The sequence below is a fragment of the Natrix helvetica genome (genome assembly GCF_964273705.1).
Source record: "Natrix helvetica genome assembly, chromosome: 1".
Classification (NCBI taxonomy): domain Eukaryota; kingdom Metazoa; phylum Chordata; class Lepidosauria; order Squamata; family Natricidae; genus Natrix; species Natrix helvetica.
The window spans coordinates 229,370,440-229,393,857 of record NC_138548.1 but is presented as its reverse complement, the minus strand read 5'-3'; the positions used below and the strand labels follow the sequence as shown (position 1 = coordinate 229,393,857).

Here is a 23,418-nt window from a genome sequence, read left to right as displayed (position 1 = left end):
AATGTGGATATGGGTATTTTATACCTACATTTGGAACAATAAATTACATTAAAATTGTGTGTACATTTATTGATAGCAAACTGCCGTTAAAGTTCCTGAAATTGTCAAGACGCAATTCAACAAGATAGGTGTACGTAGAAGAATACCTGGGGCTCAGGTTTGAAAAAGAATTGCAATCTTTACAAATAATATCTGTGGGGATTGAATGGACTAGTATCTTTAAGAATTTAATCAGGAAAATTGCTTATGAGAGATGTCAGTATAAAACTTGCAAGTTCCACATTTGACCTTAGCCAAAAGGCTGAGAAACAAATGAAAATTGAAACAATTTTGAAACAATCCACTTATGTTTAGGTCCTGAGAGAATTTTTCTGACATGTGTACAGTAAATGTGTTAATATTGGCCATTTGTCTGAAAAGGCTTTCTGTTTCAGCTTGATATAAATAGCCCTCTAAAGGTAGTTATTATTTTGTTTTCCAGGTTACCCTCTTCTTTTAAATCTAGCAATAGAATTTGCAGCTCCCTAATGTGTCATGTTCCTTTCTGTAACTTGTAATAACTAGATCCAGTTGTAATTTGATGGAATTGGAAACTGTTTTCAAGTATAGTTTTGCTCTGAGCTGCAGCTGAATAGTTTTGATAAGTGACAAAGACAAGCAGTTTAGATTGTAAAAAAATGCTAATTTTGTATTCTTTGTGATTTAACTTAAAAGCAAATGATGGTTCCAGTCCGGAGGTGGGTTGCTGCCGGTTCTACCCGGATTGGGCAAACCAGTAGTAGTGGTGGCGGGAGGTTCCACCTACCCGCCCGGACGCTTCTGCACATGTGCAAAAGCACGCCCCAACCGGTAGTAAAAAAAAATAATGGCAACCCACCACTGTTCCAATCCCATGTGCCAATCAGCCTCCAAAGGACAATAAAAAATACTTTCAGTTTTAATAACTAGCAGAAAACCAGTACTTTGAGGTCAATATACCACCAACCCTGCTACCCAGGAGTGAAGCCATTAGGCCAGAAGTAAAAGCAGATAGTTGGCCCCTCCTTCACTGAATTGGCATATCTGCCGTTGCCTATCCTATCTTACCAAAACCAGGATACACTTCCCCCTCATCTGAATCCCCCACCCCATATAATCTATATATATAAAAGCGAACTCCCGTATCATCATGAAATTTCCAGAACTGTAAAGCCTACAAACATGAAATTTGGCACATATGTTGTTCTTGGCTTCTAGGTGTTCACCAAGAAAGGTTTTTTCGAAATGACCACCAGATCATTAGTGTTTCTTATATTATTATTAACACACTCTGTAGTTAGTAGTTAGATGTTCTACTCCCCCTCCCCACCTGGAAAGAATTCTCTTCCAACTTGGGCATGGGCGTGGCCAGCACATGACTCATCTGGGCTGGGAGCTTAGACATTCTACTCCCCCTCCCCATCTGGAAAACGCTCTGATGCTAAGGAATTAGACTGAGGGAGAAAAGGGGATAAGATAGGATCAATGTGGCCAGTCTGAGGGAGAGAAGGGGAGAGGAGAGGCTTCTGTGGAGCAAGTCTGAGGGAGAGGAGAGGCCAATCGTAACTACTCATTAATTTTCAAGCTGTAAGTGTCAATTTTCGGGAGAGGGGGCGGTCTATAAGCGCTAATAAATTGAATTGAATTGAAATTTATCAAGCCCGATCATATAGTTTCGTAGTGGAGCACAGCTATCCAGCTAGTATCAAATATTTTTGGCTACTTTCTGCACAGCTTCAGTACCTACAGACCGCCAGCAATATGGCAAAGCTACTCATACTGGAGCCCAACCACGCCAGAAATAATCCCACACTCCAAGTGTTCCTGTTGCAAGGATACACTTTATTAATGTACTCTGTCATAGCCCCTGACATCTCACTATGAGTGGAGAACCCCTCAAGCTGCTGACCCAATTCACCTCTTATGCTGCCCACAAGACAGTGTCATGCCCTTGGGTTATTCTATTGATAGAATTCTCAGAGGGATTCCAACGTTACCAGGAGTCTCAACCTGAACTGTAAACAACTCTAGCATTTCCGTTGCTAAGCCCATGAAGCCCCCACTAGACTTAGGGCATTATATCTTGACCCTGTTGCCCCGTTACTAAAATGCTTAGAAGTAAATCAAGCTCCACTGACACCCAGCCACAGTCTGACAGGAATTACCCAGGACAGGAAATTGCTAGCAATTTTTCTCCAGTTTCAAATTCTTGAACCTGAAGCTTGCATTCCATCATGGTGAAGCACCATGAATTGAATTTCCTGATAGCCATTCTTGCTCACTTCCAAATCTGCAACTTCTATCCAAGGCACTGCTTTACCAAATACCACTTTACCTTTTCCACACTGGCACATTCGACCAGCTCCAGAGGTTCATTGAAGACCCTCAGCTCTATCCAAAGTCACCACTCCTGCTTCTATTCATTCTCTCCACCCGCAACTAACAGTTCCTTTTGGAAATACTTTGAAAGATGCCATTTAGTGCCATCTTTAAAAAAAAATACTCCAAAAATAATCTGATTCCAACTTCTGACAAAAGGATGAATTTCATGTAATCTTATTTTTCTGAGGGCAATTGTGTTTTAGATTATGTTGTTAACTAATTAATTTGCCTACTCCACAACTGTTTTATGGAACAATGCCTTTGGTTACATTTAGATTTTTATAAGTATAAGTATAATCTTTATTGCCATTGTACTTAAGTACAACGAAATTGGTTTTATCTCCCTTTTTGAAAAAAAAAGAGTTTATGAAAAAAGCAACTGCAAAAATCACACTACAGTGTTGACTATAGTTCATGGAACAATGAAAAGTATGGTCCATCTTTTAAAAGGAATTTGCAGCTATACTTTTTGTTTTTATTAGCAATAATTCTTTTGTGTTGCATCAGTCTTGCTCACTTAGAAGAGTTTCGGTATTTGTTTTCAACTGCATAGGAAGGCTGCTACAAAGAAAATTAGCTGCCCATCTTGCAGTTCTTGTTGAATCTAGGGTTGCATAAATGTATATCTATAAATATTGCTCATTCTTTTACAACTAATCTCTCTGAAATGGAGATTTAAAATTTCTAAAACTTTCTAGAATTCTAAACAAATGTAACTACAAATGTAGGTTCAAATTCATTTTTTCCCTTTCTAAAGAGAATATATTTGCACAAATTCGGTACAACAACAAAATGACAGCAAATGAAGTTTCATGTTATACAGGTAGTTCTCGACTTACAACAGTTCATTTAATGACCATTCAGTTACAACAGCACTGAAAAAAGTTACTTATGACCATTTTTCACAGTTACAATCTCTGTAGCATCCCCATGATCACATGATTAAAATGCTTGGCAACTGGATTATACTTATGACCATTGCTGCGTCCCAAGGTCATGTGATCCCCCTTTTGCAACCTTTTGACATGCAAAGTCAATGGGAAAGATTTACTTTACAACCATGTTGTTAACAACTGCAGGGATTCACTTAACAACTATGGCAAGGAAGGTCGTAAAATGGGGCAACACTCACTTAACAAATGTCTTACGTAACAACAAATTTTGAGGACTTCCTGTATAAGTGACTTATGTTGGGTATTATTTTCAATCAGAACTAATGTTTAATATTGTTTCCTTAGCAGTTAATGTAAGTCCTAAGAATCTCAGTTTATTGAGAAAAATGATGATTTTTTTCATGGTACAGATTATTGAATAAGTGCAATTGGCAACAGGAATCATCTTTGCTTTGGTAGTTCCAAAGTGTCACTGAAGTTCAGTATGACTGCCAAAATGCCTTGCTTATCTCTTGAATCTTTCATGCCATTAGCAATAGTTAATAGTATAGACCGCTAATGTTATATGGACATTTGAATGTAGAATTTATAGATTACTATGAGAGAATGAATCCTTCATGGCCTTTAACACCTAAGTTGCAAATAGGAAATAAATTGGAAAAGGCCATAAGCCAAACCTATGCCCCCTGAAAGCCTTATGTTAACAAGACTATCTGCTCTCCACAATCAGAACCAGAAACCTGTTTAAAAGATAAAGGATGCAAACCTAATTACAGATAGTCCTTGACTTACAACCTTTCAATTAGTGACCATTTAAAGTTACAGTGACACTGGAAAAACTGCCTTGTGGCCATTTTTCACACTGTTGCAGCATCCCCAGGTCATGTGATCAAAATCTGGACGCTTGGAAACTGGCGTGTATTTATGAGAGCTGTGGTGTCCCTGGGGTTATATGATCACCTTTTGCGATCTTTTGACAAGCAAAGTCAATGGGGAAGCCAGGTTTATAGTAACCTTCATACTACTATACAGATTTTAATGAACTTTCTGGACACAGTAGGCCATTAGCTGTAATTCCAACTAATGAATAACGATTTTTCCCATTTTCCTTCTATTTGGCCTCAGAGCCATAGAGGGCTGGGGATAGAGTGGCGATGGGGGCTTCCCAAGAGATGATTATTCTTTTGCTCTTAAAGTATTTTGTGATAAGTTTTTTTTCCCAGTTTGTTCTTAAAGAGTTTGTTGAATAATGAACTGAAAAAAAGGTGGTTGAATTTCTAGCAATTCCTACTTAGATATGATTAATTAAGTCAAGTTTCTCTTCTGTGGTATAAAATTGCTCCCAGGGATTATTTCTTTCATTTTTTTGTTGTTATGATGACAACAACAAATTCCCTTCCTTGTTCAGTCTACCATGTGCTATTTTCTATGGAGTGCTGCTACTAAGTAATTGGGAAATAAGCAAGATGACTAAATAGTCCTCCTATTTAGCAAGCATCTCTTGGCAAGCAACACGGAGTTTCTTCACTTTGTCAGGTTGCTCTGTCTTTTATGAAAATGTCACCAAAGAGCAAAGGTGTAGTTCATGGTTGACCTGATGGAGGTTCATGGTTAGTTTGTCATGGTCATTGTAAAGTCTCAGAAGTAGACTTGCATCTAAAAATCCACAGCAATGTGCAGGACAGACAAGATTTAGCATCTCAATCACTCACGATGCAGGACAAGACACTGTGCACATCTTCACATCTCCTGCATCTTCTTATATATAACAATATTACATTATAAACAAATTCTGTGTAGCCTACAGCGACAGTTTTCAAACTATAACCTTTGAAGAAAAATGTTAAGGGCCATTTAAAATACTTCAGCTTTTCCAGTGTTCCATCCATTCTTCTCAGAACAGAGAAAATGGCATAAGCTATGGAAGAAGGAAGAGCTCACTGTTTTTTCTCCATATGCACTTTTTTGTATAGATAAAAATTCCACACTTATCCCCACACTGTGCTCACATCTTGAGATCTGCACCTTGGCAATCACATATGGAATGTTATATAAATGGTTTGCCATATACAGTGTTTTCTTTTGCAATTTTAATAATGCTGACATGGTAGGTTGGTGGGATCACCTATAATCATAGTTCATGTTAAATTTATAAGACCATGACTATACTCATTTACTAATTAAATTTAACATGATTACAAATTCATATGCTGTCTGTTTTCTAGCATACTAAATTAGAAGTAAGCAAAAATGTCACTAATGTTACCTAATGGCACTATTATTGATAGAAGATTCCATTTGGGGTTTTCATCTTAATAAGGAACTTGGGGAAAAGGCTTGGGAACAGCTGACTGAACTCTTGCTAACACTAATTATTTCTTAAGGTTTATTTATTAAAATAGTGTCAGAATAATTGGTTACTTGAATGCAGTCAGCAAGTTACAAACATTGTTGCTATGGTAAATAGGTTGTTTCCAGTATTTATTTTAATAATTATTTTAATATTTAGGAAAATGATTGAATGATAATCTGAATGTGAATTACTTGTGGTAACTGCCTGCATATGCTTATCTAATAATGAGATGTTATGCCTGACTGGGGAATTCTGGGAGTTGAAGTCCACAAGTCTTAAAAGTTGCCAAGGTTGGACACCCCTGCTTTAAAGCAATAGAATACATGCTTGACCTCTTAATTTTGTAGTCATTATGGTGCAGATGTGTTTTTGTGAAAAGAGGACTGTTAAACCAATGTTAGCAAACAAGTAGAGTTTTTTTTTAATGATCTAAGAGGAACAAGTAATTGATTTCCCCAAACTGCTTTTTCAACTATTTCTTTGTAAAGGAAAAAGACCTCAAGTTATTATTGGAGAGAATAAAGGCATTATGCAAATTAATATTCCATTATTCCTCATGCAATATTTCATTGAATTTCTCATGCAATTCAAAAGACAGAGAAATATCTGTTAAAATTAAAAGAGACATCAAACTAACACATCTCTGGATAACCTTTGAAAGAAAGGTGAATATTACATGTTTACTTCCTGCTTGAACTTTGAATTTCAGATCTGGGGACTTTAAAGAATTTTCAGAATATCTCAAGTTACATTTGCTGTATTACTGATTTCTGCATCACCAACTAGATATTTAAGTCATCAAGAAATTCATTTGCTGCTTGGTCTAAAACAGATAAAAGGATAGACCTGTAATATCCCTATTTGGTGGCATGTATAAAAGCAGAAGATCATTTTTCATGAAAATTATAATAACTAGTAGACCTAATAATGCATTACAGAAATCCTGCACTTTATATAACCAGAGAGAGGGGGGGGGGCAATATTCAATATTAAGTAAATTCTTGGAGATGAAGTGGACTCTTGTTCATAGATTTGGTATTTTATTTTTTGTATTAGCAAAGAATAGGAAAAAATGTGTTGTGTTGAAATTGATCCAGTTACCATAATTGATTCTTTATTGCCAATTTGAAGAAGGTTTCAGTCATTCATTGCTTTTGTGATTCTTCTGGGAGTTTGTCTTTTAGGGTTGCTAATGTAGAAAAAATTTCAACATATTCCCAGGAATAAATGTGTTAAGAAAGAAACAGAACTAGTGTGTCTCTTGATAAACTACACAGTCAATCTGGTTTTCCAGCTATGAGTTTCAATCAAAGACAGTGAATTCCAGTTGATTGTTACACATGCCACTGCTTTAAATGTTGAATTCTGATCTTAGTTGGGTGGGCCAGGGCCACCTTTGAGGTAGAGAAGGGTATCTTTAGGTAAAATTTGTGCTTCTGCTACATAACTTATTATTTTTTGTGAGCTGGGAAGAGCATAGTAGAACTGGGTATGGAATCAGTGAGGTCAGTTAAAAACCCAGTCATTTTTATCCATTTTAATCCTGAAAGTAAGAACTGATTCCTCACTGCTATTAACAATGACCTCAGCTATATCAGCATTGGACGATGAGTTTTTCCCAAAAAATCAACTAATGACTAATCAGCCTTGGAACATAGAATAGCCAAGAAATGTTTACAGCTAGCAGAAAACACAGCATCTTATAATTCTGGTCTAAAAATAGAATTACCCTGAAAATTATATAGAATCTAGTGATAGGCATTAAGAAGAACTTCAGTATGCCTTGGGCATAGAAGCCTGAATTTCTGACTTTGAAAACTACTCAGTTAATACTTTTCTAGTGCACATTTTAATATTTGACTAGTTTTGCAATATTGCCAGAACTGTTCGTTTCAGAAGCCTGCTTCAAAAAAGTATGTACTAGTGCTGTGGTGTTCAACAGGTGAAACTGATATGCTTTCTGCCTCTCCCAAGGGGGTGTGCCTGCAAGTTATTGCTTTCAGGGATTGGGTGAGTTATTCTAGCATAATTTCCAGCCTGTATTTATATGATTCTGCACAGAACAATCTATAACTGCAGCTACTCTCTGAACGTATATTTCTTCCTTGTTGCTGCATCTTCTTCTGAACATTCATCTCTTTCTGATTCTTCAGATTGGTCAGGATTTATTTTTGATGTGCAGTCAAACACCGTGATGGCCCAAGGAGGTACCTTTGAAAATATGAAAGAGAAGGTAAGTAATATCTTAACGGTTACTTCATTAAGAGCCGAAAACAGCATAATACTGCTTTGAAAGTCGGAAAGTATGATGACTCTCTTGGAAGTATGAATAGAGCATACAGGGAAATTTTCAATTTACAATAAGTTCTTAACTTTTCTTGTGACCCTTTTACTGTTGGAAGTGGTATCTTCCACAATCACAACCATTGATCGGCAGATAACCTGTCTGAGAATAACAGAGCTGGAAGGGACCTTGGAGGTCTTCTAGTCCAACCCCCTGCTCAGGCAGGAAACCCTACACCACTTCAGACAAATGGTTGTCCAACATCTTCTTAAAATCTTCCAGTGTTGGAGCATCCACAACTTCTGGAGGCAAGTCGTTCCACCGATTAATTGTTCTAACTCTCAGAAAATTTCTCCTTTGTTCTAGGTTGCTTCTGTCCTTGATTAGTTTCCACCCATTGCTTCTTGTGCTGCCTCTTGTTGTCTCATGGCTGAACATTTATTTTTCCTCTTCTTTTCTAAGCTGCTATTGATTTGAGGACAAGCTTTTCTGGTCAGACTGTTTCAGAGCATATTGAGTCATAATATTTGCTTTTCATTGACATCTTAACCAGTGGAAGCTGGAAGGCTTTACTCATGCTGTGGGCTCATATTGCTTGCAGCTCTTGTGTAAGTGCTTGAAATGGGCTTAACACCACACACAGGCTGCCAGAGGAAAAATGAATGGGCTGTTCCCAGAGTAAAAGCGAAACTGAATTCAATTTAGGAGAATAGAAACTTAATTTTTATCCTGTGTTGGCAGTTGCACATATTTGTCTGGGAAGTAACTGGCTAACGTGTGACCTGCCTATCTCATTTTTCTAGATTAGTGCTGTGAGAGCGATAGTCCCTAACCGCAGCAACAATGAGATTATCCTAGTGCTGCAACACTTCGATAATTGTGTAGATCGAACCGTACAGGCTTTCATGGAAGGTAAGTTCTTAGTTCCTACCTGCGATGTTTTCTGGCAGGCCTCAAAAAATAAATATGACAAAAAAAAGCAATAGGTTGTCATTTAACATGCAATCTTACTATAATGCAATTACAGAATGCTAAATAATTATTGAAATATATACATTCCTTCATTTTCTGATATTGTGGTATTTCAAGATATGTAACTAAGGCACAGGACCTGTTATGTATGATACTTGGAGTATATAAGACTTAATCTCTCTACATCAAGATTAGTTATGAAGGAAATATAAAACGTCTGCCCTTTTTATTAGAAAATGTTTAAATTCTATTTTCGTTGTTGAAGACTAAAAATGGCTGCCTGGGGTGGAGAAAAATGAGCAGTGCGCTCAGTTAAAATTCCGTTTTAGACATTGAGTTCTGTGTTCTCCAGTAGCAAAGCACATTCACAAGTTTTCTCCATAACTCATTTATGCCATGTTCATGGGGAACTCATGGAAACTGACATTTTCCTTGCCTAACGAGAGACTCAGCAGGAACTACTTAGCAAGTTTATATGCTGCCTTTGGAAGCTCTGGGTGCTACCCTAGAGATACCAAAGGTTGTTATCAGATTATCATTTTAATTGTAACAGAAGGGGGAAAACATGGTAGTAACATACTAACTTAAATAAAAATGAAATAAATGTTTTTGAGGTGATTTAACACACCACTTTTTATTGTTTTGTGCTCTTAGCCTAGAAGGTGTTGTGCATCTCTTTTCTAAACAATATAATCCTTTTTCATCGCTTAAAAAAAGGTTTCATTCTTTATTCTAAATGTGGCTTTATCCTATGAGTTCTTTCACAATCTATTTCAGACTTCTGAAAACAAGACTTTCTGGTTAAACCTACTAGAATTCTACATTTCAGGGCCTAGATTAGAAAAGCATTTTTATGAGATCGTTCTGTACTGAAATGAACTAATGGATTAGGTACTAAAATTAATTGGAAAGTATGATTTCAGAAACAATAAGACGCCACTATTTATTGGTTTTTGGCTTCAATAAATCAGTCTTAAAAATCTTCTAGGAAGCATAGAAATCCTAAAACCTTGTCACTTTGTCTAAATTGTATCCTAAAAGTACCTATTTAGCAACTTAGCTTTTACTCAATGGCTTGTTGACCAGTATTCTTCAGCTTTTATGTTTTAAATTCCAACAATTATTCTGGAAAACAATCCAGTCTCACCATGATAGCAATAATACTTAGACTTATATACTCTAAGCAGTTTACAGAGTCAGCATTTTGCCCCCAACAATCTGGGTCCTCATTTTACTGACCTCGGAAGGATGGAAGGCTGATTCAATCTTAAACGCTTTGCTATTGTTTTGTATAGCTAAGGAGCACACAAACCGCAATAATTATGTGCTTTTTTTCAAAATAGGTAGTGCTACTGCAGTGTTGAAAGAATGGACAGTAACTGGCAAGAAAAAGGTTAGTCTTGGTTTGAATTTGAGATTGTTTTGATATTCTACTGAATTATAATGAGGCTGTTAGTTATTATCTCTGATCCTCATGACAGATATTCCAGAGACTTCAGTTCCTCATTCTTAGGTCCTCCATCCTCCCCCAAGGAAGCAGAGTTGACATCCCCAGTAAACCACTTATAAGTTCCAAAGCACCTATAGGACCTTCACTTAGTATCTTTGAGGCTCCAAACCCATTTTTCCTTTAACACTTTTTTAAAAAAGGAATCTGCTACAGAGCACTTGCATGATCTAAATTTACCAATGGATGCTACACACCTTCTTAGAAAATAAAAACTTTTGTGGCTGTAGTCCATTGCTTTGTTTAGAAGTGTGCCCACAGGGGAAAAATACAAAGGTAAATTAGGTTGTAAGAAATTAAGAGTATGAAGGACCAATCTCATCTGTTTGTCTGCTTATAAAAAGATGTCTTATGGCTGGATGTTCCCCCTCTTGCAGTCATTTTGAAAATAGTAAGAGTATTCTGTTTTATTTCTATTTATTTAATACTATGGTCAGGGATCTCCACCCTGTTAGTCCCCACAACACAATCTTGAAATTCCAACAGAAATTCTAAAAATTCACTAGAAGTTCTACTAGTCCAAAAAGTCTGACTACCCCAATGCAAAAGAGAAAGAGAGAGCTCTTGAAGGGGGAAACTGGGAACTCCTTGCCAACCTTCATGAAGACATTTGCAGCCTTTCCTTTAATGTTGGCAACATTAAATTTAATTTATGCTGAAGGTCAGCCTTACATCAGGGATCCATAGCCAATCCACAGTCATGGCCCATTAGCTCCTGTTATGTGTCATGTGGCATTACTGATGTGACGCTACTAGATTATGTAAGAGGGAATGAGTTTTTTAAAAAGACCTCTGGGGAAGGGGAAGGGAAGAGAAGCAAAAACAATTCCAGTACTTGCTTAGGGCTATTAGAGCATTCTGTAACATCAGGTGGGATTTCCCAGGAACACTGAATATATGGTATGTAAGACCTCTGTTGGGTTAGAACAAGGTCTAACCTGACCAGCATTCTCCTCCTTCGTTCTTGTTTGTGGAAAGCCCAGGTAAAGTCACCATCCTCTATATAGATTCTGTGTGCAAATATGATAAAATCAAGCATACACTAATTCATTCTGCTTCTTTTAGTAATGTAGAAGGTTTAAGGATATGTGTGATGCTGAGGTCTCACCCATTAACTATTTGAAACCTGACTCTGAAATTGTCCTGTCTTCTGAGGTTTCACAAGGCATATTTTTTCCCTGTATTTGAATGGAATTGTAGAATGTGCATATTTCTGAGAATAGTCAGCCCTTCAGACTAATTTGGGATAAAATGCAGCATTTTTAACATCCCTTAGAGCCACGCTTTCTTTCTCCATAAATGGCTGCTATATTTCATTAATATCACAGTCTGTCCAATCTGACTGTTAAATAAATCCATCTCACATTTAAGGGGTTGTCCCCAAGTGCTGACTGCTGAAGAATTTAATTCTTTTATATTCAGGGAATAGTAATAATATTCCATTTCATACCAGGAGTTAAGCTTAGTTTCTTCTCTCATAATGTCGGTGTCTTAATTCTAGAACAAAAAGAAGAAGACCAAATCAAAAAACCCCGCAGAATCAAGTGCAAACCTTCCCGACTCCAGCAAGCCAGCCACCACTGAAGAAGAACAGTCTGCGGTTTCGTCAGAGAAGGGTGGGATTAATGGTTACCATGTCAATGGTTCGGCCAATGACACAGAGTCTGTGGACTCACTCAGTGAAGGCTTGGAGACACTTTCCATTGATGCGAGAGAGTTAGAAGAGAGTGAGCCTGCTACACCTGACACTCCCGATAGGGCAGGTTAGTTCTCTGTTGGTTATTATGAAAATCAGAAAGTCTGTATAGGTAAGGAAGGCTTCCTTCTTCCATTCTACTTGTATAGTGCCTTCTGCCACATTTCATTATTCAATAACCAAATAATTACAATTTCCCTTCCGCTATTCAGTAGTAGCCACAGAAGGAGATGAATCATTCTTTTTCAAATTACTTTGACTCTTCTCAGGTTTCCAAAGGGGGAAAGAGGTAGAAATAGAAGCAACATGACAGTAACAATACTAGATAACTGGAAATTGTACTTAATTATATAATCCGACTTGGAAATCCATAGATTGCATGGGCAGTGAATGTACTGAAATGGAAAATTGAGTACCATGTAAACCAGGGGTGAGCAACTATGGCTACTTTACGACTTTGTGGACTTCAACTCCCAGAATTCCTGAACCAGCCATTCTGGGAGTTGAAGGTTATAGGCTGTAAAGTTGCCATAGTTGACTAGCCCTGATGTAAATTCTAGGTAGGTAGGTGTTCACTATACAGAGACACACTAGAAAAGTAATTTGGGATTCCAGTCTACATAAAATTCCTTATCCTATTGTTCTTTTTAATGTTATTTTATGGGTTGTGGGAAGTTTAGAGTAACTCTTTTTTCCCTTCCTCAGCATTGTTACAGTTTGAAAATGGAATAACCAACTTGAGTCCAAAATCTGCAAGCACGCGGTCTTCCCAGAATACCCAGTCCCTCAGAGTGCAACCTGAATTGAGAAATGCTGGCAAGCCACTCTCCAGATCTGCTTCCAGCACCCAGTCTCCAGCTCCCTCATCCCTAGCAATGCTGGATGAGGTCCCTGTGCCCCCTGGAAACAAAAAACTAGGTAGAATTTACAGATCTGTGACATGATTCTGTTCTCTTTTTAGTTTTTCTAACAAGTGCTTTGTTGCAGAATAATTATAGGGTGCCAGTTGACATTTGTTTTTACTCTAAAGCTTGTAATTCTTAGTGTATATCTCATTAGTTGTTGTGCTGTGGTGGATTGTACAGGACTTTGATCCTGTTCAAATCTTGCTGAGTCATAAAGTTCATTGGGTAACCATGTACCAGGTCATCCTAATCTTCAGCTGTGTCAGAGATAAGCAAAAAGAGCCTAATCTATCATTTCAGATATTCCTTGGGATAGTAAGATTAAATTAAATGGAATCTAAAATTGAAGTTGTCATTTTTGTTCTGAATACTTAATGTCCAAATATATAAATATATTTTACATAAATATTAAGATGAATATTCAGGACATCTCAGTATGATTATCCTTGTTCTGTCTTGACGTGCTTATTGATAACCTTTTAATATGCTCTGAACAATAAATCATTTGTCATCATGGGGATTTTATTGCTTTTGAACATAAGTAATATGTGAGCTGCTGCACTGGGATTGGTAAATGAAGAGTGGATACCTGTGGAAGTTGATTGCCACTTTCTCTCCTCCCTGATTTCAATCAGTCACTTCATCTTGCCTATTTCAGTGTTAAATTGCTGCCACTGTATAATTCTCATTTAGTTTTTATGATGACTTTGCAAGGGATGCTTAGATCCAAATTCAAAATTGCTATAGATCTGTTCAAGCCTGATGGTATAATACCTGCTTGCTCTGGGAATAAATGCATTCACCAGGCACAATATTTTTTTCCAGTTCTATTTGAATTCCTTTATATATTTCTATTTGGGTTGAAGAGAGCTCTTACATAATATATTGCATTAATAGTGGAATAATTTGCAGAGCACATTAGGTAGCTAGAGTTACTTGAAACTGGCTGTAATTGACTTACCAAGAGCACTGAAAGATTGTTAATTATTTAATATAAATATTGGGGCAGGATGTAGACTACATTTTTCCTCGTCTGGATGTACAAATAAATGAGAATTAGTTGACTTAGATTATTTAACTAGCTGGCATTGCTCAATGATTCACTCTGTATATGTAATGTGCAACATAGTTTTAGAAAAGTGTGCTCTCCCTCGTAATGATTATATCCCTTATCCCAGCTGTGCACACTTTTTTTTCACACTGTGAGCCAGGTGATCAATGAACCTGGGTGGATAAATGAGAAGCAACAGCCCTTGCTGTTCCTTCTTTTATTTTCTGTCCTTCTCTTCTATACCTGTCAGCAAATAAGACCTTCAAGATCTTGATTCTAAACATTATCATTATCCATGGTTTTGGGGAGACAGGAACATCTGCCTCTTGGCAGCAGCATTTCAGCTTTTTGCTTTAACAAGGACCACAACAAGCAGCTTAGCAGAGGGGTGAGCACTTCAGTAATTTCTGGTGACAGAAAGAAGCTTGGAAATGTGCTTTTTTGGAGATAGCCAGCAGAGAGTCTAACCTTTGCAACCAGTACCTAAGCCTTAAATCTTCCCTTTTAGAGGAAAAGGCATTTTCATGCAGATTTGATTGCAAAGGGGAGAATCAACCAGTGTGAACTTTACAGTTTTATTCACAATTAGATATTTTCTCTCTATAACTCAGTGCTGCTATTTTATTCCTGGAACATTTTTTTCCTGGTAAATATTTAGCAGAAACATTTGGAAGAAATGGCATTCAAAGTAGCATTCAAGTTTCTTTGAAATCTCTTTTTCTTGTAATGAACAAATACTTTATGGCAAGTAATTTGTAGTGCTAATAATTATTGGAAAATTTGCAAGGAGTACTGACGCTTTACTTTATTGTGTTCTTTTTGGATAGGTTCCAATATTGAAAAATCGGTAAAAGACCTCCAGCGATGCACCGTGTCACTGTCTCGATATCGGGTTGTGGTTAAAGAAGAGATGGATGCTTCCATTAAGAAAATGAAGCAGGTCTTTGCAGAGCTGCAGAGTTGGTATGCTAATACTGGTATATCTGGTGTATTCAAGAGTGAACATGATTTTAAAGGATTTAATTAAGAACAATGCCTTCCAATTTCCCTTTTTTCCTTGACCAAACTAGTCCTTGCCTGTGGGTATATATACAACATAGTTAGAGTCATATAATAGCAATCATGTGTTTTATAAAAATAGGATTTTTGGGGGGGGTGGGGGAGAAAATTGCAAAATGTAACTATAAATTTAACTGTAACGGCGTCTGACTACCAAATTCTGGTGGTACTGTATGATGTTAGGGTACAAACTATTTCCAAATAGCATCTTTATCCTGAAATAAAACAACTATGTGTATGGGTGGTTTTATGTAGGGAACTCATGGACTTAGGAATGCAAAATTACTAAGAATAGGTGCCTTACAGATAATCTATAGCATTGCAACATATGGTGGTTGCTTGATATGTTCTCCTACTTTTTTTTTATAAACTGGCTTATGATAAAAATGGACCAGAGTTGAAAAACAAAAGTTCTGTACATATATGCAGGATTTCACTCGCCACTTTTAGTAATGAATCCTCATCACAGTTGAGAAATCTATTGCATTTCCAAGTGATTAAAATAATTTGATTCCCAATTTTTACAAAGCTACAGAATGAATAAGAAACAGAGATATAAATAACAATTCCTGCTTAATACCAAGTGAGTTTAAAAAGTTAGCTTGAAATCTGAGCAAATAAATGGAAATTTTGAGGACAAAATCCTTTTCCATGCCAAAAAGCATTTTCATTTTCATATCTTAACAAGATCAAGGGACTTGAGGGGGTTTATAGGCTGACTTAATCAATCACAGCTCTGTGTTACTTATCAAACACATTAGGTATTAAAATGGATGGTCTGAATAGCTAACATTTGTACATACCTGTACTAAAACCTTTGCTGTTTATCCCACATGAAGCCTTAAGAAAAATAATGAAAGCATTTTTTTTTAGTGAGGGTCACTTGCATCTGACTTATTTCTCCAAGGATACAGATTGGAATTGTAGGCAAAGGAGATTCCCCAAGTGAAGCCTAGCAGCCTCCGCATGACTTTTTACTATTTAGAACTAATTCTCATTGCGGATTTTGCCAATAGATTTGTTATTCAGTATTATCCCACATTCATTTGGATGGTGTTTTTTCCCCCTGAAGATATCTCTTCCTTCAGCATAAAAAACCAGTGCTTTTTATATATCATATCCTCCTGTGTCACTCCTCTAATCTTTGCTTCATCATGCGTCATATTTTAAAAGGTTAAAGACCTTGTTTCAATAATTCTGCTTGCTGTGGGGCAGAGTAAGGGCAGAAAGCAGGAAGTGCAGTTCCGTGACACAGGGAAATGCAGGGCTAGTTTGGAAGTAAGCCAATAGAACCTCCTTTAATAAATGCCAGATAAAAGAATCAAGGGTTTGTTATTTGTTCTTTCCTCAAAACGGGGTAATTGCCATCCTGCAAGTAAGGTTGTGTATCTTTGAGCCACAGCATACAAATCCCTTTCTATTCACTTCTGAGGAAAATGATTTGCATCAACACATAAATGCAGCATTGCATGTCCAATGTAGGAAGTCTGTCAAGAGAACTGGTCTTGCAACTGTTGGCATTACAAATATGTTCCCTTGATAGACGTTGGTTGTAATCACTTGCGGGAAGAGGTGGAAGGAATTGCCACCATTTTGTAAACTAAAACTGAAAGTAATCTTTTATAGCATCCCTTCAAAATGTAATCATTTTGCTTTAGAAATTCATAATGTGCTCGTTAGGCAAGCTGTATTTCTTTTTAAATATGATGATGAATGTATAATATTTGGCAAAAAAGAGGAAAATCCATTCAGGGATACCTTGCCATGTAACAGACTGAAGGGTCCAGTTTCCTGAAGGTCAAACCCTCATGCTAAATCTTCTCTGCATTACTCTCTCACTGTTTTCACCTTTAGCTGTTCTACAGTAACGTTTAATAACTCTGCAATTGAAAACTGTATTTTCAGTTTTTATTTGACTTGTTATCACATAATATCACCTTTTGTTTTATATTTTTATTTTCATGTTGGGGTTATCCACAATAGAGCTTTCAGGGGCTGCCTGCACTCTAGATGCTATTTTGTAATTGAGAAAGTATGGCAATAAAACATTTACCTGATGGGAAACTCTCTTTGCCACTTCCAAAAAGAAACAAATGTTTAGTGCTGAAGTTATTGCCAGGAATGAAGTTGTTCAGGTTTTGGATATCGCTGCTCAAGATGCTCAAAACTTTTAAATATATAAGTTCAGTCTAAAATTTCTGAATTTTTGGGAAGTTCCAATGGAAGGACAAATCATCTGTCTCTGGGTGCACATCACAAATGCAGCCTAATTAATCCTCTGAATTTTCTGATCAGATTCTGTGATTGCCTTGAACAATAGGATGGTTTTGGTTTTAAAGCACAAACAATAAGCAGGCAGACCACACTTGATATTGAAGGCATAATAAAAGAAATGCAAGGTACATAAGCAGTTCACTCCTTCAGGGTTACTTTTACCTAGTATTGGTCTGATAAATAAATCCATCGATTGAGATTCAGCCTTGCCATCAGGATCGCTTTCAAACACAAATTCTCTGGTTCTCCTGTACAGGTACTGTAGCTCGTTCAGCGACCACTCAGAGTTACAATGGCACTGAACCAGGAGACTTACAAGCAGTCTTCGTAGTTATAACTGTTGCAGCATCCTGGAGGTCATGTGGTCGCAATTTGGGCACTTAGCAACCAGCATTTATTTATGATGGTTGCAGTATCCCATGGTCATAATGTGTGACCTTCCCCACTGGCTTCTCACAAGCAAATCCCAGCACAGAAGCCAGCAGGAAGTCGCAAATGGCAGTCACATGATGTTCTGTTTAATGACTAAATGGGATTTACTTAATGGTGGGAACCAACTACAACTGCTATTGTAAGTTGGCATGGTATATGAGTTTGCATTTTACAACCGCATCACAATGGAGTTGCCAGTCCCAATTAAGTGAGGGCTTCATTCATAAAGGCAAGCGGTAGAACTCTACTTTGTAGCTGCTTTAATAATAATAAAGGCTGATATCTATCCTGTCTTCATTCTCCTCCCTGTAAGGGTTTTATTGGCCTTCCTTGGCTTGTTGCCCTGAATAGAAGTTGAAACATATGTACGGGTGGTTAGGATTTAGAATTGCATCATCGTCCATGGCCTTTATTATCACAACCTCTGAACCATTGCTGGGATTGTTCAACCTCTGAGATGCAAGCTTTCAGTGATTATATTTTATCCTTTATCAGTTGTTCATCTGGATGCATCTAAACTAGAACCTTTTCATGCAGATATTCAGAATTTGATATCACCCATCTCTGCATGATTTAGTGGTACGGTGTGATAGATAACTACTCTGAATTATCCTCAGCCCCTCAGAAATTTTGAATTGAAATGAAATATCAGATGGTTCCTTTATCTCTTTCTCAGATGCATGACCCCCTTAGGAAACCTCTGAGCTTTTTCAGATTCCCTAAGATTGCTATATTTTGGGGGCAAGGGGTGTTATTTGTATTAAAACATTTAAAGGGACAGAACAAACAGCTACAAAAAAAGAAGATACGTGATGTAGTGGATAAAAGATAAAATGTCAACAAATGATGTTTTATTTATTTCCTTGTTCCTTGTTATTGAGGACGGTAGTGAAGATCAGAGAAGCAGCTGTATGGCGAACAGCTCTTGGTAGCCATGCCAACCTCTGCCAAAACTCCTGAGGGGAATGTCTTTTCAGAGACTTTTAGAGGTTCTAATGATCCCCATAAATAATCTCTGTGCATTTATACTATCCTGCATTCATTACGCCTTTCCCCCCCTCCACAAGTATTATAGCATGGCGTATGAATGAGCTTTGCCCCCTATAAACAGATTCCAGGCATTCCATAGGAATAAACTGATGCTTTGAAAGCCTGTTCTCTTGCATTTCAACCAAGAATTTATTCTTCCTATTTCTTTCCAAATCTTTCTTCCTCTTTGGCATATGCTAGAGGATAGAAGCCCTTCATAAGGAACAGTATGTACTCCACTACTCTTAACAGATTCAGAGAGCGGTACCTGTGTCATTCAAAACATTGCTATTTTGATATGCTGTGAGCTGGCAAAGGGGCCCAGTCTATACTGGACCCTTCCACTTCGGCTACATACGGGCCTACTGATACTTGTATTGTATAGACCTGGTACTAGTACCATCAGTCTTTATTCTCAATCAACAGTTTTGTCTGAATGGCTTTTTGGCGCTAACCCAGAGGAAATCAGAGCGAGAAAGAACAGAGTAACGGTTAACCTGAAACACTGGTTCTTCAAGCGGTCACCAGTGTACAGCAAGCCCCCAGGTTAAAAGAACACCCTGATTTAAGGACAACCCAGAGTTCAGTCTAGAACCTGTTCTAGCAAAATCTGAGTTAAATACACAATGATACAAATTAAATATACAACGGTTCAAGTTAATTGCACAATACTGTTTGTACAGTATTATAATGCTGTTCTGGCTTACATACAAATTTGACTTAAAGGAATACCTTGGGAACGGAACTTGTTCTTAAACTGGGGATTATCTCTGCTCACAAAATGAACACTGGTCCCCTCCCCCATATCAGATACTTAATTCTGCTTTATCAGTTCCAGTCATTACTAGCAGTTGCTAATTTGAGAAGAAAAACAACAGTTACTACTTGCAGGGAAGAGTTCCCCAACCTTTCTGGGTGGTGGCTTGGAGCGGGTGGAGGGGGCAAAGGGGATTATTTTGTGGGAGGGGCAAGCACATGTGTGCGCACCCGTAGCATTTGCAGCGATGCGAACACAAGTGGGGCCGCAAACATCTGGCACGGCTAGCATCCATAGCAAGGCAAGGGCGAGTGGTCTGTGAGCGCCCACACAATACTTGGGTGGGTGGGGCTGTGCACATGCACAGAGACTTGACCATTGGCCAGCCACTCATGTGGCCCAGTGCCGATTAGTGTGCGGCCCAGTAGTGAGCCATGGCCCACAGGTTGGGGATCCCTGTTGTAGGGGACAAGTTATAACGAGCCTCAATTTCCTGCAAATAATAGTTCTGGTATGTTTCGAATTACAAACCTTGTATAGGCAAATTTACAGATGACCATTTGAAATATGAGAATTATAGACAGTTGAACACTTTAATAGGACACAGTGATTGCTACATGGGAATTAAAAGTAGAACAGCAAAATGTAAATAGCTTTGGAAATGAAAGCTTAAAACATCAATTTTTGGAACCAAAACAGTGATAAACCATGTAGAATTTCAGTTGGTTAACCTAAGAAAAAAAAAAGATGCTGTAAATCTCAGAAAAAAAGTTGACTTATTCCTTGTTAATGATATTTATCCATTCAGTGTTTGAAAGCTTAATGTATAGCAAGGTACTGTTTTCATCAGGGAGGCAGAGATTTGTCCCAATTTAATGGCCTGATTGATCATTGAGATGATTTCTGAGAGTTATAGCCTATAAATATAAGAATTTTAATCTTTCTTTCCTTTCTTTCTTTTTCTTCTTTTAGTCTCATGGATCGAGAAGTAGCCCTGCTTGGTGAAATGGACAAAGTAAAGGCAGAAGCAAGTAAGTTTTGTAAAGCACAACTATGTTAATATCTTTGTACTTAAACCAGTACAAGACCATCAGATGTTTGAAATAACCAAACCAAGACAAAATACAAAGAAGGACTTACCTATCTGTTTCCAGATATGTCAACCTCATACTATATGCATGCAAATTGGCTATTTTTATATCACATCTAGTTGTATAGGTTCATGTTTCAAATATCTTGTAATTATAGATACATGGGTAAGATCTGGTTTTACTTTTGACTTAAAACCATTCATTTAATGACCGTGCAAAGTTACAGTGGCACTAAAAAAAGTGACTTATGACTACTTTTCACACTTACAACTGTTGCTGCATCCCCAGGGTCACATGATCAGAATTCAGGCACGTGGCAACTGGCATGTATTTTTGGCACTACGTTGTCCTGTGGTCATGTGATCATCTTTTGTAACTTTCCCAGCTGGTCACCTTTTGCAAAGCCAATGGGGGAAGCCAGATTCACATGATTCACATAACAACCTCAGTAATTCGCTTAACAATTGTGGCCAAAAAAAAAAAAAAAAAGTAAAATGGAGCGCAACTCACTTCTTCCTTAGCAATGGAAATTTTGGTCTCAATTGTGGTTGTAAGTCAAGGATCACCTGTATTTATTTTCCAAGTATAGTGCCATTGTTAATCCCAGTTGCCACTACACCAGAATGGGATTTTTACCAGTAGAATTGAGGGAGGGGCTACACATGGGATATCATCCAAGCCTGATTGGTCCAGAGACTGAGGGAAATTTCTTTAATGCTCCACCTTTCCCCATTGGTTCTCAGTTTCCTCTCAGTCTTTGGTCCAAATGCTGGCTTTTTGGTTCCGTAGAGGAAATATTAGTGTGAATTGATTGTTGCTAATTGATTTAATTTGGTTAATTGAATACTCTAAATTTCAAATTGCTCGAGCTGCTGCCCTCCGAGACTGGGTCTCTGGCTCATTTCGGAGTGGGAGATCCCTTGGGGCTTCTCTCCTGCCATTGGGCCATGGGGAGCTCTGTCCGGACCCCAGGCCAGCGGGGGTGACAGACTTCGTCATTGCAGCTCTGCGGGACGGCTGCGAAGATCGTTGAGCCGTAGAAGTGGCATGGCCGGAATTCATCAAGACAAGCCACGCCTGAAGAGAAAGAGCCGGGCCACAGCCTGGGAGCCGAATTGCCACTTTTCGCACCAGCCACGGCTTCAAAAGGCGAGCCGCTGCTTCAAAAGGCAAGCCGCGGCTTTTTGCAGAGGAGCCGAGCCTCTAGCGTGGACCGCGGCTTCAAAGTCAAGCCGCGGCATGAAGAGTGAGCTGGCAGAGCACCCAACAAGCCGCATCCACACCGGCTTCCCCAGGCTACACGCAGGAACATCCGGTGGCCATTTTGTGGCAAGCACGTGGAGACGGCCATTTTAAGGCTCGGGCCTGCAACCTGACCACAGATTGAGGCCGGCAGGCAGAACAGCACACCCACAGCCCCAGCAGATCCCGCAAGACCGCAGCTTCGCCAGGAGTCTTGGCCGGTCACAGCCGTTCTCCACAAAACGCCACGTGAGTGCGATGGGCGATTCTAGGCCCGAAATGGTGCAGGCCCCCAGGGAGCCCCTGGAGCAGGCCCGGGTGGGGGAGGTGAACAGGCCGTGAACAAGAGCGGCGGCCTCCAAGCCTTCTGTCACCCAGCGTCCCTCCAGAACAAAGTCAGGGACGAACTCAGGAGGCAGAGAGCATTAGAAAAAAGGATTGCCAGGGCGGAGAGGCAGGCCCAGCCAATTAGGCCCAACTCTCCGAGCAGATCCAGATCACCTGTTCGGCCTACTTCTCCTCAGTTGGTCTCCTCCTAGGGGCTTCAGTCCCTCTTCACCCACGCAGGCAGTCGAGACAGATTTCCCCCTCTTCTCCTGACTCCCCAAGAGCAGTTAGAGAGGAAGTTGGCGATCCACTAGAAGGTTCTTCTCGGGACTTTTTTCCTGCTTCTATCTTTGCCCCTCAGGCTCCCTCACAGGGCCTACTAAGGAGGAGCTCGATGACCTAGAACTCCTTCCTGAAAGCATCAAACGGCTTATTTCATCAGCCATTTCAAAGGGCATTGCAACAGGCACGGCCCAGAGGGCTCTCCCACCTCAGGCAGAGGACAGACCACGCTCCGGGCCCAAACAGACCACAGCTGCCCTCGGTCGGGAGAGTTCCAAACCAGGTTCTCCTTCTGTGGTGAGCGAAGGCTCCATCTTAGGGGAGGAAGCCCAACAGGACATGGGGTTTTCGGAGGACAAAGACACTGTCTCTGGACCCTACGGCCTTCCCAGGCCTTTTCCTCCACCTATGTTTAAAACACTGTTGCATAAGGCGAGGAGGACCACCAAGATAGGCACAGGAGACCCGGCAGTTTCCCAGCCTAGAGATCCAAATTTAGCCTTGTTTTCTAATACTGCCACCAATAAGGAGGAGGTCCCAGCTCCTCCTCTGTTTTTCAAGGTGGTAAAAAACCAATGGGCTCACCCCTCCATACTTCCCAACCCTTGGAGCAACGATTGCCGCTTCTACAACATGGAGCAGGCTTTCTCCCAGGCTTTCTCCCAGGCTTTGCAGCTACCAACTGTAGATGCACCAGTGGCTGCTCTAGCCACGAACTCCACAGTAGTATCAGGAGATGCAGCTGACAAGTTGAAACCAGAGGATAAGCGTGCGGAATTTACTTTGCGTAAGAACTTCACTACTTCCGCCTGGGCAATCAGATCTGCCACAGCAGCCTCTTATTTCAACTGCACTGCGGTCATG

At 39.1% G+C, this 23,418-nt stretch overlaps 1 protein-coding gene and 1 long non-coding RNA gene across 5 annotated transcripts in view; both read left to right on the top strand.

Annotated features, from left to right (window-relative positions):
- The window catches only part of LOC309382097, a 104,773-nt gene that overhangs the window by 71,421 nt on the left and 9,934 nt on the right, over positions 1–23,418 (top strand). The gene's annotated exons all lie outside the window — the stretch shown is intronic.
- The window catches only part of SPATS2 (spermatogenesis associated serine rich 2), a 60,941-nt gene that overhangs the window by 27,589 nt on the left and 9,934 nt on the right, over positions 1–23,418 (top strand). For all 4 annotated transcript variants that reach the window (XM_081933355.1, XM_081933356.1, XM_081933354.1 and 1 more), the window contains 7 exons: positions 7,800–7,879; positions 8,734–8,842; positions 10,246–10,295; positions 11,911–12,172; positions 12,811–13,023; positions 14,889–15,024; positions 20,585–20,643. In XM_081933355.1, coding sequence (XP_081789481.1) covers positions 7,800–7,879; positions 8,734–8,842; positions 10,246–10,295; positions 11,911–12,172; positions 12,811–13,023; positions 14,889–15,024; positions 20,585–20,643 — 909 coding nt within the window. The remainder of the gene's footprint in view (positions 1–7,799; positions 7,880–8,733; positions 8,843–10,245; positions 10,296–11,910; positions 12,173–12,810; positions 13,024–14,888; positions 15,025–20,584; positions 20,644–23,418) is intronic.